The following is a 15,829-nucleotide window of genomic DNA, read 5'->3' as shown; positions in this document are numbered from 1 at the left end:
AGGGAATACAGGGAGACCCAATGTTAAAAAGAAAACTCCGTATCAGGATTTCCATTAGGTATTTTTTCTGCAATCTCTTTTATAAAATATGCTGGTAATGGTAGAATAAATTTTAAAAATCTACTGGTAATTATTTTTGTATTTTTTTTAATATGGGGATTTTCTTCTAGTCCAGAATAAGAATTCTGGAATTATTAAAAACATTTAATAATTAATTATCTGCATATTTTACAAAAAAAGTAAGAAAGGCGTCCATCTTTCTCAAAGAGGCCTGATTTTTAAAATTAAAAAAGAATAAAATTAAAAAAGAAAAGAAGAAAAAAAAAAGAAACGAAAAAGAAAAAAAGAAACAAAAAAGAAAAAAAGACACAAAAAAGAAATAAATAAAAAAAATTAAACAAAAAATAAAAAAAAAGAAAAACTGAGACTGCCTTTTTTTCTTTTTTAATTACAAAAAAAAGACTGAATATATTTAAGCATGAAACCTGATATAGGGCTTTTTTCGAACACTGTTTCTCACAGTACAAATTCAACACGGCCACAGAGTCACAGAAAAAAATATCAAGACTATATACGAGACATTCGTCCGGAGCCACAGAGGTCACTAGTGTCGACAAACCTGTAATGGCGATTTTAGCCGACCACTTTGACGTGCCATCCAACACGGACTGCTTGACGGCCTTCATGTGACCGGCGTGACTCTTCTCCTCCACACCAAACACATCCCTAAATAATAAGTTTTAAAATAAGCTAAAATTATTAGAAAATTAGAGAATTTCTTCTTTGGGTAAACTGCTTTTCCTCATCTTTGAACCTTCGTTGTAAGCGGGACCTATAAATAGTCTATAAAAAATATTTCTAAGAAGTAACTATAAACGACTTGTGGGCTAGATTTGCGTCTTTATGATGTGGAATGAGCTTTGTAAATTTAGGACCAAGAAATGAAAAAAAACCTTTGGCTTCAAAAGTTGCTAAAAATCTTCATTCTGTGATAGATGATTATTATTAATCTTGATTAACGTCATATTTCTTGCTATTGTTAAGGTATCACATTTTCCGATATCAATTATCACCCTATCCGTAGCATTGATCTAAATAAATTTTGTGCTTCTTTAACATTTTAAAACAGCAATAAATATGACGTTAGTTAAAATTTTATCAACAACAATCTATTAAAGAATGAAAACGAAATTATGTATATTACCATAGAAACGCGTTTTGATTTTTCGGACTTTCAACTAGAGATGAGGAAAATTGCGATTCTCCAATAGCAATTGAAACTGCGATTGCGATTTTTAAACCGCAGCGACTGTAAACTGCGATTGAGATTTTAATATTTACCAAACCAAATTATTCGTAAAAAATGCTTTTTCTAAATATAACAATGAGCCACCTTCCTTCCATTTGAAAAAAATGTGATATGATTAAAAATACGATTTGGGCATCTTTTAACTGGCCAGGACAAGACGCGAAAAACAACAGACGATCAAATCTACTTTTCCAAGGCTTCTTCATTAAAATTAGTGTTTTAAACACAGCCATGACATTCTAGATTGAAATTTAAAATACGATTTTTTAAGCGAATATGTCAAAAGTTGCCATATGATATGCCATTCTATTCAGAGTGTCATTTTCTATCGAATAAAGAAAAAAAATACCAACAGTGCCATTTAAAAATCAAAACTTATGTAGTCATTTCCGGTGAAAAAGGAAGTGACTACATAAAACAATTGAATATGTCAATCAATCCTAATTTATATCATATACTAACATACCAACCTCGTTTTTTTATCAGAAAAAATAAAAAAGTTATAGGGGGTAAACTCTTGAGAAACACCCGGTATATTATAATCGTAACCCTAGAAAAATAATACCTTCTCTACAAATAAATAATATCAGAGAGAAAATTTAATCCCAGTTTACTATAAAATGCTTCAATAGACCACAAAATTACATTCGCAACAATATCGCAAATCGCAACTCCCACAAAACTCGGAGATAGAAATCATGGTCCCAGTTTATAAAATCGCAATCGCAGCAAAATCGCAAATCGCAACAAAGTCGCAAATCGCAGCTATAGTAATACTGGTTGCCTAAATTGAAACTCTCAAATAGAAGAAAATCGCAATCGCAGTTTCCTACGAGCCAATCGCAGGTTGCGATTACGATTTAAAATCGCTACAAATGAATCGCAGTTTGTGATTTCTTGCTCATCTTTACTTTCAAACATATTTTCATGTTTTTTTAATTTCCTCTAAAACGGTATGGAAATTTGGAAAAATATAAACGGGATTAACTATTTTAGAACAAGCAAAAAAAATGATAAAAAAGTTTTTCCTCTTGTAAAGTCAATCCGGGGACATACTGTATATAAATTTAAAATATAGTATTTCCAAGTAGACGATTCGTTCCTCACATATTTAAATTAAATAATAAAAAACATAAAACTAAAATGTAGAAAACCCTCTCATATCCGAACAAGCCGGGAAAATATTTAAATTTTAGAAAAAAAATAGTCGGGTACTCTTAAAGAGCTTTGCACCTCCCTTGACCTTTTGAATTATGCCTTGGTATCGTGCCAAGTTATATCTGTTGCTCGAGCTTCTCGCGAGAAGGCATGGCAGAATTAATTTTTATTTTATTGTTCTGGGACTGCGTCCAAATCGGATAAGAGCTGTTCAGAAGTGAATAATTTCGAAAATTGCTTTATTCGAGGTAATTAAATGAAAAAATACCTTGAATAAAAAGTAAATGAAAGATGAATTAATTATATTATTTTATTGTTATATTATTTTTATTCTTGTTTCAGGTATTTTTGCTTCAATATCAAATACGTCAAAAATTAATAAATAAAATAAGCACTATCCTGATTATTACTGGCATCCACAGTGGATAATCTCACGCTTAACTGCATCGAACTGCTTTACTTGTGAAAGCCTTAAAAAGAAATAAAGTAAAAAAGTTCGTATAAATGTATGCCCCAAAATGCTTAGTTTCGGAGATACAGGGTGTAGAAGTTTAATTTTTATCTCGATTTTTTCCAAATAATTTCTAAGTAACGTCATTATTTGGAAGAAAATTGGTATCTTGGTGTTTTTTAACATAAGAAATTTGATTTTGATGTCAATATGACTCCTATTTATAGGGGGCGCCACCTACATGTGTTTTAACTCTTTTGAAGGGTAATATGGCGCACCTCATTCGCCTCAGTTGATTATACGAAAACGGAAATATATAGAAACTAAATTTTTTAGGGGTATATGTAGAGAGGCAATGTGCATAATTTGTGCACAATTGTGCATAATTTGCGCATAATTTGTGCGTAGTACACAGGGTGTGTCAGAAGTAAGATCCATACCAAAGTTATATTTTTTCTTATGGAACACACACACCCGCTATTTTATTTCATTTTTGGATTCTTGGGCATAAAAAAAGGCATTTATTATAAGGGTTAATATGTTTAAATGCTTTGGTTTTTTGAGATATTTAAAGATATTTAAATATGCATAATATAATAATAAGTAACATTACTTTTCAGGGTTAACTCTTGTGTTGACTTTAAAGGAAGAGAAATAAACTTTACTAAAAAAAATTATTGCTGCCTTCAATGTATACAGGGGGATACTGATAAGAAATTGCTGGACTATTTAAATATTATTTATTTTACATAAAAACTTCGTTATTTCAAATATAACACTATGTATTTTTTACAATAACGTTTTTAAATTATTCGTAGCGACTTTTATCAAGTGACCTTTTTTACGTACAAACGTCGTAAACGTAGTTAAAAAATAGTTAAAAAAGTAAACCAGTTAAAAAATATATAGGCGGCGTCCTCTACAAGTAGCAGTCAAATTGACATCAAAATTAAATTTCTTATGCCAAAAGACTCCCAGACACCAATTTTCATCTAAATATTAACGTTACAAAAGAAATTATTTGGAAAAAATCGAAATAAAAATGAAACTTCTACACCCTGTATCTCCGAAACTAAGCATTTTTGGACATACATTTATACAAACTTTTTTACTTATTTTTATCTGCAGAATATGCTGTCGAAGTTTCCGCAATACAGTTCGGACCACCCTGTGTAAGGTCGATAATTTTAGAACTTGGTTAGTGATACACCTGACAAAAACGCTGTAGAAAATTTAAAAACTAAAGTTAATGTCCAAAAGTATATTTTATTTCATTCTAGGTTATATTTTCTTATATTAGGTTATTTTTGAGAAATTACTCCTAATTTATCATAATTTACGAAAGCATGAGACTCATTTTCTTAACTAGAATATTTTATGTATCGAAAATTTACCTATCTTTTATTATATTTCATCGTATTCTGGGAATATAATCATTCTATTACACAAAACTTATACTAGAATTTCCTAACAACTCCCCCTTGTGTATAATTTAATCAACTTTAATAGTACACTCGAGAAAGTAACATACTCGTATTCGGTGGATTATTAATTCGAACAAAAAAAAGCCACGTCAATTATCTCAAATTGGTCTTAAATAACCCTTCACATTTCTGCCTTGCTCGAGTTTCCGAGTCGGAGCTGTCGCTGGAGATGACGGAAATACGCGTTTCCACGCTCGATAAATGGATATAGTTAATTTACGTGGTATGTGAGTGAATGCCATAGTTTTGAGAGCGCTGAACTATACGTCGAAGATAATTAAGCACGAGTAAGAGCACTATAAAAGTAATATTCAGTTTAGGGGGCTGCAACGACGTCCCGTAATCCTGCTGATAACGTAAGCGCTGGTTTTTATAAAAATTGCCTCCTACCAACTCGTACGTTAAAAATATTTTTGCTTAACAGCTGGTCATTTTTATAAAGATCAGGATAGTCAGAATTAAAATGGACCAAGTCCAATTTCCTAATATTTTAAGATAATCGTCTTTATAAGTTTATAAAATAGTATTGTTTTTTCCTGTAGAGAAATGAATCAAGTCATACTTCACGCATTAAGCAGCCATCGCTTGTTTCTCTTTGGTTTCTGAATATTCTGTTGGTTCCTTTCAGAAGTGAACTAGATCAAGTCCATAAAATTTAACGCTGTGCGCGATTTTAACATACGTGCTTGAATTTAGAGGTAAAAAAAATATTTTTTTGATAAAATAAATGACAATGACAAAAAGGCTGAATCATTTGCACCAAGTGAATCAGATTATCAGCCATCTGAATGGTCTGATTCTATCGATTCTGAAAGTATAGTTTGATTTATCATTATTTTCACTATTACTGCATCAATAATTTAGGCTGTTTTTCTTACAAATACTTAAATATCTGACATTTTGTTGATCTGAATAAAGCTGCACGAGGAAGAAAAATATTATCATTTCATATAGACGTAATGTTACACACTGTAAAAGGCAACAAATGAAATATCTTCTTCCCTTTATTCCGCCTACATACCATAATTTTTATAAAAATCGAAGAAACACGGAATAGATAATGTGAAGTCAACGAATCCCTTAATGACGTAGAAGAATGTACCGATAAATCAATTTCTAGCTAACATTTCAAATATTTTTAGAGATAAAATGGTTCAAGTACAAAAAAGTATAAACAAACATAATTAAAAATGACTACAGTTGTATTTTGAGTTACTTTAGTTTGTAATTATACAATTTAAAATATAATAAAGCATTGTGTGAAGTTTTCTTCTTCAGCTTGTTTTATTTTAATTAAGTAATATTAAAAAAACTTTAACTCTCATTTTCTCCATAATTATCTTCTATGACTTGATCCAGTTCACTTCTGAATCTCTCATATATAGAGATAATAAGCAAATTGGTAACTAGTTCTATTTAAACTGAAAGTGTCAAGGAAAGGAAAACTTTTTAAAAAGAAAGTTTACCTCAGAATAACCTTAACCTAAAAAATGTAGATTTGAATTTAAATTAGATGTTTTAAAATGGCTAGAATTTGCATTAGAATTGAAAAAGTTTATATCAAAACTAGAATTTGAAATTTTTAAATTAAAAAAATGTTCCAATAATAACATTCTTGAGAAATATGGAAAATCTATATATTTATACCCGAATATTCAACTCTTCTCCAGGTATGAATGAAATAAAAAAAGACAGCCAAAAATAATATATGAATGCGAGCCAAATCTTATTAAATATTTCAAGTTACAAAAATACGTACGTTTTGTGTAAACGGACCTTAAATAACCTTTGACCTTTTTAGGGTATTATGAGAAATTGCTTTGATGAAATGAAAAGTTGGTTTTAACGCGGAATATAAACATGATTCTGGCGTTTCAGCTTTTTCTTATTAATTTCATCATTTAAATATATAAAAGTAAAATGGGGTAGATTTTGGGATATGAAATTTTAACTTATCTTGTATTCAGGAGAGTTAATTGTATTGGAAGATAACTTTATCTAATAAAAAAATACTTTGAACACTTATGTCTTAAATAATAAACAACGGTGAATGCAGATTCTGTGGGCAAAATGGGCAACTGTTAAAATTGCCTTATATCTATCAAAAATAGTAGATAAAATAGTACTTTAACCGCAAGGGTAGATTAAATGATACTTTAACAGCGAGGATAGGTTAAAAACTTTATTTCTTCTCGCGCGTTTTTTAATTGTTTCTATTTTTAAAAATGTTTGTATTCCTTTTCTTAAGTTATTCGGGATTTAAATGGAAGTAGTTTGGATATGGCGTTTGTCGCCTCAGCCTGAATATCTGTTGGTAACTTCCTTATTTCATTTTGAGCCATTTCTGGCTCGAATTCAATCAGCAATCGACACGAAAGAGAATTAAAATATATTGACTCAAAAGTGACAACTAAAGAGACAGCTTTATTTATTTGTCAAATTACATAGAAACCAACGCCAACCCAGCACAATATTTTTTCTACTCGTAATAAATTCCTTGAAATAATAATTTCTGAATATTTTTTAAAACGTAACTAGCTATGGAAAAAAATATTGTTTTATACACGCCGATAAAATTGCATTATCGTCCCCCGAAATTAATTCATTAATCTTTTCGGTCGACGATAAAATACCACTTTATCGTCTTGTATAAAAAATAACTATTAATAAGACTCTTGTTAGTGTAGTTCCAGACTTAAACTACTTGTTTTATTCTTTAGTTATTCGTCTTAGAAAAATAGAAACAAATACTCAAAATATATGAAAGTTTATTTTCTGACACGATACTTCGTCTATTTCTAGAGTTGCCTTGTCCTATTTTGGTTCACTTTCAAAAATTAACAATATCCATATATCGACCGCGGTAGCAGACAGGCTTTTGGGCCAGGCGGCTTCAGCAACAGCTTAATTTGGCACAGAACTTTGGCAAAAGGTCAAAGGTTACAGGAAGTTTGATTTCTTGTAATTGACAGTAATACATCACCAAGACTCTGCTTTCTTTAAACATGTTTTTTTCTATGAAGCGTCTGGATCTTTACATAGTTATTATAAGGAATATAAGAATTTATTTACAATAGAGATATTTATATTTGATACCAATCAAACTTTTAGTTACGTAATCGAGGGCGCGATTTTCAAATTCATTGTTGCCAACCATGGACATATTCAGCGCCGGGCTGACTAACTGGAATTTAAATTTCCCGCAGGGGATTCAGGTAGTAGTTCTGCTGTAAAAGGTCAAGTTGCAACATATATTTACTTATTTCCTGACATTGTCATTCGTTTTGATATTTTATAGTATTACGAGTTTTTAGTATAAATAAATAGTATTGTAATACTTTAAGCTTAAAAAATATTTACTAGCAGACCTTGCAGTCGAACAATGTTCTTTTAGAACCTCTTTGAATGTGAAGTGTACAAGATAGCTTAATAGCCTTAAAAAACTAATCGCAAATAATAGTAGAATGTAGAATGTTTAGAGAGGAGTTAATCACCGCGACCTTATAGATCTATTGTGTGTTTCCCTTTCTTCAGTTATAACGAGTTATAACTCATCTTACAGTCTCAGGGCTTTATTAAAAGCCAATATCTGAGACGGCTCCACAGAGGCCAGCTCTCCATCCTCGACATCAGACGTACCAAGATTCATGGCACGAATGGTCGTCGTCTCGGCGCACTCAGTGATAAGGTGTTCTGGTGTTTCCCCATTTTCCCCACAAAATCTGCATTCGCCGTTGTTTCTCATTTTCAGCCTACTGAGGTGTTCGTTGAGGAGACAGTGTCCTGTTAGAAACCCCGTGACAATCCGAAGATTGTTTTTACTTAAATCAAGGAAAACCTTTGATTTTTCTCGGTCGTAAGTTCTGAGGAAGTTTTTCGAGTGTCTTAGACCGTTGAAGGACACCCATTCCAAGTTACGGATGGAGTCTTCCAGATTCTTCAGTTCCGCTTTCAGTTGGTTCCCGTTTGGAAAACAGAACGGTTCTGGTCCAGTTAGTGGAGTGTTCGCTCCTTTTCTAGCTAGATCATTTGCTTTTTCATTCCTTCTATCCCTTGGTGAGCAGGCACCCAGAGTAGGAGGACTTTATTTTCTTTGCCTAATTTGTTGAGCTTCTCTAGGCATTCTTTGACCAACTTCGAATTGATGGTTACTGAGTTGATCGCGTTAAGTGCTGCTTGACTATCGGATAGGATGGCAATTTCCTGTTTTCGATAGTTCCTATCTAAGATAAATTGTACGCATCTTTCGATAGCGCAAATTTCTGCCTGAAGGATATTGGGGTAGGAGCCCATTGGTTCGGAGTATTCAGTTTTCGGCCCAAATACTCCCATCCCTGTCCCTGCTTTGGTTTTGGAAGCATCAGTATACCACGTGATGGTATGGTTTTTTATATGCTGAGTAAGCGTTTCTTTCTTCCAATCCTTTTTATTACTCAATACTACAGTGAGGTGTTTCTCAATGTTGTAAATTCTTGGTATGTCATCCACTGGGAGTTGGAGAAGTGGATTTTTTTTTGAGGGTGTTCCAAGCCCCTGACCTGAAAATTCTCCCAGAACTGTTTCCGTCAGTAACCATTCTAATCATTGTCGCATTGGCATAACTGCCGACGACAATGTGCAGTAGTGTTAGGTCTAGAATGACCTCCATTGCTGCTGTTGGACATGTTCTCATGGCACCTGTGATGCAGATACATGCCAGTCTCTGTACTTTGCACAGAGACTGGCATATATCTGCATCACAGGTGCAAATAATAGTAATGGACCTTTATGTTCTTTAAGTGCTGTTAAGGAGGTGAGTTTTGTTGATGTTAATAATAACTGTTTATATGTATATTTATAATTAATTTATTTTTGTTTCCTAACATATTTTTATTAAAAGAAGATATGTAAACGCTGTGCCGGTCAAGCTTAATCACGTGATTAGAAGTTTATTTGATATGAACTATATATACTCTACATTTAAGAGAACATTTAGATCAATAACGTATTTTATAAAGAATATTATGGTATATGTCATGGTAAGAAAAATTTAATTTTCTTAAGTATCTTTGCAATTCTCTCTCGACATGTTGACAGGATGCGTATTTATTTTGAGCTTATTACTAGTATAAAATATGTAAATATATCTTATACTTTAATAACGGCAAGAAATATTGCTTCAAATTTTAATATTTTAAAAGTTTATTTATATTACCGTTTCCACTCGACACTACTCTGCGTTTCCCGTTAATTTTGGGATAAAAAAATAAAAGAAGGAAAAGAGCAATAATTTTAAAACGAAAACGGTCTTTTTTTTGGTTGGTTGACGGTAAATATCGCAAAATCCCTTTCCCAAAGGCCTGCATTTGCACTAAACATGATCCCTTTTGTGACGGGATTAGAGTAGGAGACCATTCATGTGAATGGGTCAGCACAGTGGCGGCGTGTTATTTTGTTGAATTTAAAATATACGAATATCCGTTTCTTTTTAAATATATATTTTTGTTCTTTTTAAAACACTTCAATATAAAAATGTATGGAAAGCAAATAGTTATGTGACACTTCTATGATTTTTTTTCTTTGAATGTGGTAGACACTGATTGTATTACTTCGTATTAATTACATCAGTTAACAGTATGACTTTTGTAAATCAAGGTATCGCTCATAGTATACCGGATGTTTCTCGAAGGTGTTCACCCCTATAACTTATTTATTTGTTCAGATAATAAAACGAAACTTGGTATTTTAGTATATGACATCAATCTGGACTGGTGACGTATTCAGTTACTTTTGATCACTTCCTGATTCTCCGGAAATGTAGAAATAGAAAATGACATTCTGAAGAGAATGAATATAATATGTAAACTTTTGACATTTTGAATCTAGTGTGCCATGTCTATTAATTTTTAATCAAGGAGCTTTGAAAAAATAAACAGATTGTCTAGTGTATTTTATGTTTTTTCCTTGACAATTATATCAACAAATTTTTATTTTATATTAGAAATTATTTTTGTGTGGATCCTTTAAGTTTTCCATTAAATTATCCCTTACCACTTTTTTCAGTTAGTTGATTTTACGATATCGTACAGGCCGAAATACATTTCTTCACTGCTTAAAACCTCTTGAAGGTACTCCACCTCTTGCTCTCCATTAAACTAAAAGACGGTCTGAGGGGCTTAACTGAAATGGTGAATGTACCCCAACGCAGTAAGATCATTAGGAATCGGAGACAATATTTAACAAGGCAAATATTTAGGTAGGGCTTAGGTTATCGACTGCCACAGAAATTCCGATTATATACACCACTCGATAGCTCTGTGTCGAAGCAGTTAATTGAACAATTTTGATTCATACACAGAGCATTAGTTAAAACAGTTTAACTAATTTTATAATTGGTATAATTATATAAATAACGTAATAATTAACATAACGTAATTAACAAATAACGTAACGGTTTACTTGAATTGTAATTTATTGTATTAGTGCATCACGTAACGATTTTATATCTCATACTGTATCGTAATTTGAGATTGGTAAATGTAAAGTTTTACAGTAATAAGTCCACGAAACGATCATATCAAATAAACTTTCGCATCCTGGATTACGTAAGTAAAAGTTTAACTGGTATCAAATATAGTCTCTGGAGCGATTATTTATTTATTTGTAACTAGCTCACTCCTGGCTAACTTCGTATGGGGTAACAGTGAAGAGTTTTTTGTCAATCCTGTGGTACACTGATAGGTGTATTTCTGATAGCGGCTAAATTTTAAAGTAACTTGATATTAAAAATTATATAAAATGTTCCATTTTTAAGATAAATCTTTTTATCAACACGTAGAGAACTTTTATGAAAGAATCATCCTCTTACAAACTTTCATAGAAATAGGCAAGATTTTATTTCCTATAACTTGGAAATTTAAGTTTAAATTCTAAGGTATTACAATTTCTAATTTTCAGGTTGAAGGTTGAACTTATTAAATAAAAAAAATTGTGAATTTTCAATTCAATATTGCGATTTTCTCTATACAGGTTTGTTCACCACATACGACACGGAGTATTGTAGCTAAACGATTAGATTCTTACAAATTGTAAGTTTTGGGTTCGTTGCAGGACTATTAGAGCTACAATTTAAAAATATTTTTACAAGATACAGAGTGTCCCAAATAAATAAAAAATATCAAAGTTGTATTTTTTTAAATGGAACACTCTGTATATTATTACATTTTTAGTTTCTACGATCAAAATAAAGGTAAATTTGATTAAGGTTTATTACACTTAAACCTGCCCGTTTTTGAAATATTTTCAATTTTGTGAAATTGCAGTCAAAATTTTAAGGCTTCGTTTCTCCAAGGGTATCAAAGCTTTTAATACTAAATATTTACTGAAGTTTATTTATTGATCAGTTATTAGGTTGCAATAATAAAAATAATATTACCTCATACAGAGTGTCTAAAAATTTATTTTAAATTATTTCTAGCTATAAACGGCAATAACTTGTTTAATTTCAATAGAACGCCCTGTATATTTTAGAAGAATCAGATGCACAATTTAATTGTCTATCAAATTGTATTACGCCACTTTTTACCTATCCCTTCAAGTTTTCGTATAAAATGCATTTTCTTATAATTTAGACCTCATTTATCAATATACCCATGGAATATTGACATTTTAGATTGTTTTTAAAGGTACAAAATGTAATATTATCGTTTTTAGCAAAATGATAATATTACTAGCCCATTTGTATGCAAAAAGAAAACTATTTAAATCTTTATAAAAGAGTATACCTTTAATTAAATATACCACCATTATTTCCGCCCAAATACTAATTAATTACATACTTAATTATGTTCGTTAATAAATTATTCTAAATAAATGTAAATTTGAATCAGAAATCAATATAATAATAAGTTATGAAAATGAATGTCTCTGTTGTTATAAATAAGCATTTGTCAAAAAATGAAATATCATTTTTAAAGTGTTACTTTTTACCACACTGTTTAATACACATACAAAATTCAGTTTTTTAGCATTTGGAGTAATTATTATTAATCAACAACAGCAAACAGTCAATTAATGTAGTTTGAACCCTGGAATCATATTAATTGGTCCTATAACAAATATTTAAACAGTTTCTTTTTAATTTTTAATGAAATAAACAAACTATATCGACAATATTAGTATCTGTACTCTTTAAAAATTTGGTACATCTTTAAAAATAATCTAAAATATCAGTATTCCATGGGTATATTGATAAATGAGTTTTAAATTACAAGAAAATGCATTTTCTACGGAAACTTGAAGAGATAGGTAAAAAATGGTATAATACAATTTGATAGACAATTAAATTGTGCATCTGATTCTCATAAAATATACAGGGTGTCCTATTTAAATTAAACAAGTTATTGCCGTTTAAAGATATTAATTATTTAAAATAAAATTTTGGACACTCTGTATAAGGTAGTATAATTTTTATTATTGCAGCACAATAACTGATCGATAAATAAACTTCAGTAAATATTTAGTATTAAAAACTTTAATACCCTGGGAGAAATGAAGCCTTAAAATTTTGACTGCAATTTTACAAAATTGAAAATATTTCAAAAACGGTCAGGTTTAAGTGTGATAAACCTTTATCAAACTTACCTTTATTTTAATCGTAGAAACTATAAATGTAATAATATACAGGGTGTTCCATTTAAAAAAATACAACTTTGATATTTTTTATTTATTTGGGACACTCTGTATCTTGTAAAAATATTTTTAAATTGTAGCTCTAATAGTCCTTCAACGATCCCAAAACTTAGAATTTGTAAAAATCTAATCGTTTAGCTACAATACTCCGTGTCGTATGTGGTGAACAACCCTGTATTTTACGTCTTGGATTGATTTTTAAACATATATTTTCGAAATATTCTTTAATATTCAGTAAAATTACCATCAAATTACATTAGTTTTAAAACATTTCAAAAAAATATAAAACTAATTTCATACATGGTCTATATTCGATTTAAAAAGAATATTCAAAAATATATAACATTCAAGAGTCATTTTTAAATAAATTTACATTTGTTAATAATTCTCTATATCCAGAAACAATGTTTCCCCCTGAGATTTTAAAATTTCATGTATAGTAAATAAAATATCAAATTTATAAAATGAATCAATGTTTAAATTTTCCTATATATTGGGTTAGAGTTTTTAAAAATGAAATATTAATAATAATAGTGTTATTTTTTTTACAAAAATTTTTATGAAGAATTCATTTTTCCCAAAATGTCAATGTATAATTAAAAAAAATCCTCTTGTAAAGACAATCCGTGGACATACTGTATGTATAATACATTGAGATCCATATACTCTCTTCAACTTAAAAAAACATTTTTATCGATGTATATTTATCATACCCGCATAAAAAAAACAAAATAAACCCTCCGAAAAAAATACCCCTAACAATAAACATACGGTTTAACAACAGCTTGCCATGAAAAAAAAAGGCCATGAGAGGTGCTTTTTTCTCCTTGATTTCAAAACCCACTCGTCGTATATAAAAACGCAAACAGCCCGCATAAACCATATCGAAAATAAAGATGCGAAACGACCTCCTAAACCTCCCCGACAACCCTTAAACAGACAAGGGTTCATCATACTTTGTAAGCGTTACGCTCCTTTAGTCGATCCTTCGTTAATAACAACCTGAAAAAAATGCTGCGGATGTGTGGTGGTTAAAAGTGTCGATACGCGTTTTACTGGGACACCTTGTAGAGTTATTAGAAGATATTTTCATTAAAAACTGGAATTGTACCGGGTGACAATAAAATCGTTATACAAACTATACATTTTAATCATACCGGATGGTGCATTGGCGTTGAAAAGAGGAAATCCCTTGCAAATTTTGAACTGTTTAAATATTGGCCCCCTATAGGCTTGGTGCATTCTACGCTGGTGTGCCAAAATAGTTATTATTATAGGACGATAAAATGGTATTTTATCGTCGTGTATAAAACAATATTTTTTTCCATAGCGAGTTACGTTTTAAAAAATATTCAGAAATTATTATTTCAAGGAATTTATTACGAGTAGAAAAAATATTGTACTGGGTTGGCGTTGGTTTCTATGTAATTTGACAAATAAATAAAGCTGTCACTTTAGTTGTCAGTTTTGAGTCAATATTTTTTAATTCTCTTTCGTGTCGATTGCTGATTGAATTGGAGCCAGAAATGGCTCAAAACGAAATAAGTAAATTACCAACAGATATTCAGGCGACAAACGCCATATCCAAACTACGTCCATTTAAATCCCGAATAACTTATGAAAAGGAATACAAACATTGTCAAAAATGGAAGCAATTAAAACACATGCGAGAAGAAATAAAGTTTTTAACCGACACTCGCTATTAGCCCACGGCCACACAGAAAGCGTTTTTAGCGTTTTGCGTTTTTTTGCGTCTCAAGCGCTTTTTGCGATTTTACCGTTTTAAGCGTTTTTTTCGATTTGTGTCCATTAAAAACACGCAAAAGACGCGGCAGGTTTGCAGTTTCTATCAATATGTCAATTAGTAACGTCGCAAGCTCGTGGATTCCCGGCCCGTCCAACAATCAATCCTGTGAGAAAGAGATAGGCGAGATCGGCGCCGTTACCGTTGAAAAGACGAAGATAAAAGATGCTGGGATTGAATTATGGACGGGCCGGGGCATATATTTGTAGACAAACACAATATACTGCTAGTGCCAGTGGTGTGTGTAAAAATAATAATTATTATTTGCCATTTACATTACGAATTTTAGTTTATATGTGTATAGTTTTTTTATATTGTAGTGTTGTGGTTAGTACTTGTTGTAATTATAATATAATATAATAAATAATTATAATTATATAATAGAATAGTAAATATTTCTAGTTGCTAATGCAATTTTAGGACATGATTTATGAAACATTTTGGAGTAAAACTTCTTTACGCGCTCTGGGAGTAAAAATTCAAAGCCGTGACATACGAGCTAGTGAGACGGCCTTGACACACGAGATCGTTGTAACAAAACGTGTTAACGGCTTAGAAATACGTAGTGACGCGACGTGTATTTGTGATCAGTACAGGTGTTTATCAAAAATATAATACAAATTTTGTAAAAGTGAATCAAATTATTACGTGTAAAAAAACATTTGTTACACGTAAAAAACTATTTTTATTATTTTACGCGAATAAAACTGTTACACGTAATAAACTTTTTTTACCCGTATAAAACTATTTGTTACTGGTAGAAAACTATTTTTTACGCGTATAAAACTATTTGTTACTGGTAGAAAACTATTTTTTACGCGTATAAAACTATTCGTTACTGGTAGAAAACTATTTTTTACGCGTATAAAACTATTTGTTATGTGTAAAAATCTATTTGTTACACGTAAAAAACTATTTTTTTACACGTCAAAAACTTATTGTTTCTGGTAGAA

The 15,829-nt window shown here is 30.8% G+C and overlaps 1 protein-coding gene across 7 annotated transcripts in view; it reads right to left on the bottom strand.

Annotated features, from left to right (window-relative positions):
- Nucleotides 1–15,829, bottom strand: part of LOC115882899 (protein unc-13 homolog B) — a 346,607-nt gene that overhangs the window by 29,329 nt on the left and 301,449 nt on the right. For all 7 annotated transcript variants that reach the window (XM_030901160.1, XM_030901155.1, XM_030901154.1 and 4 more), the window contains one exon: nucleotides 620–726. In XM_030901160.1, the coding sequence (XP_030757020.1) occupies nucleotides 620–726 (107 nt within the window). The remainder of the gene's footprint in view (nucleotides 1–619; nucleotides 727–15,829) is intronic.

Source organism: Sitophilus oryzae, unplaced genomic scaffold (assembly GCF_002938485.1).
Source record: "Sitophilus oryzae breed Bouriz unplaced genomic scaffold, Soryzae_2.0 scaffold_179_pilon_pilon, whole genome shotgun sequence".
Taxonomy (NCBI): domain Eukaryota; kingdom Metazoa; phylum Arthropoda; class Insecta; order Coleoptera; family Curculionidae; genus Sitophilus; species Sitophilus oryzae.
The sequence above is the reverse complement of the archived record's forward strand: the minus strand, read 5'-3'. Positions and strand labels throughout refer to the sequence as shown.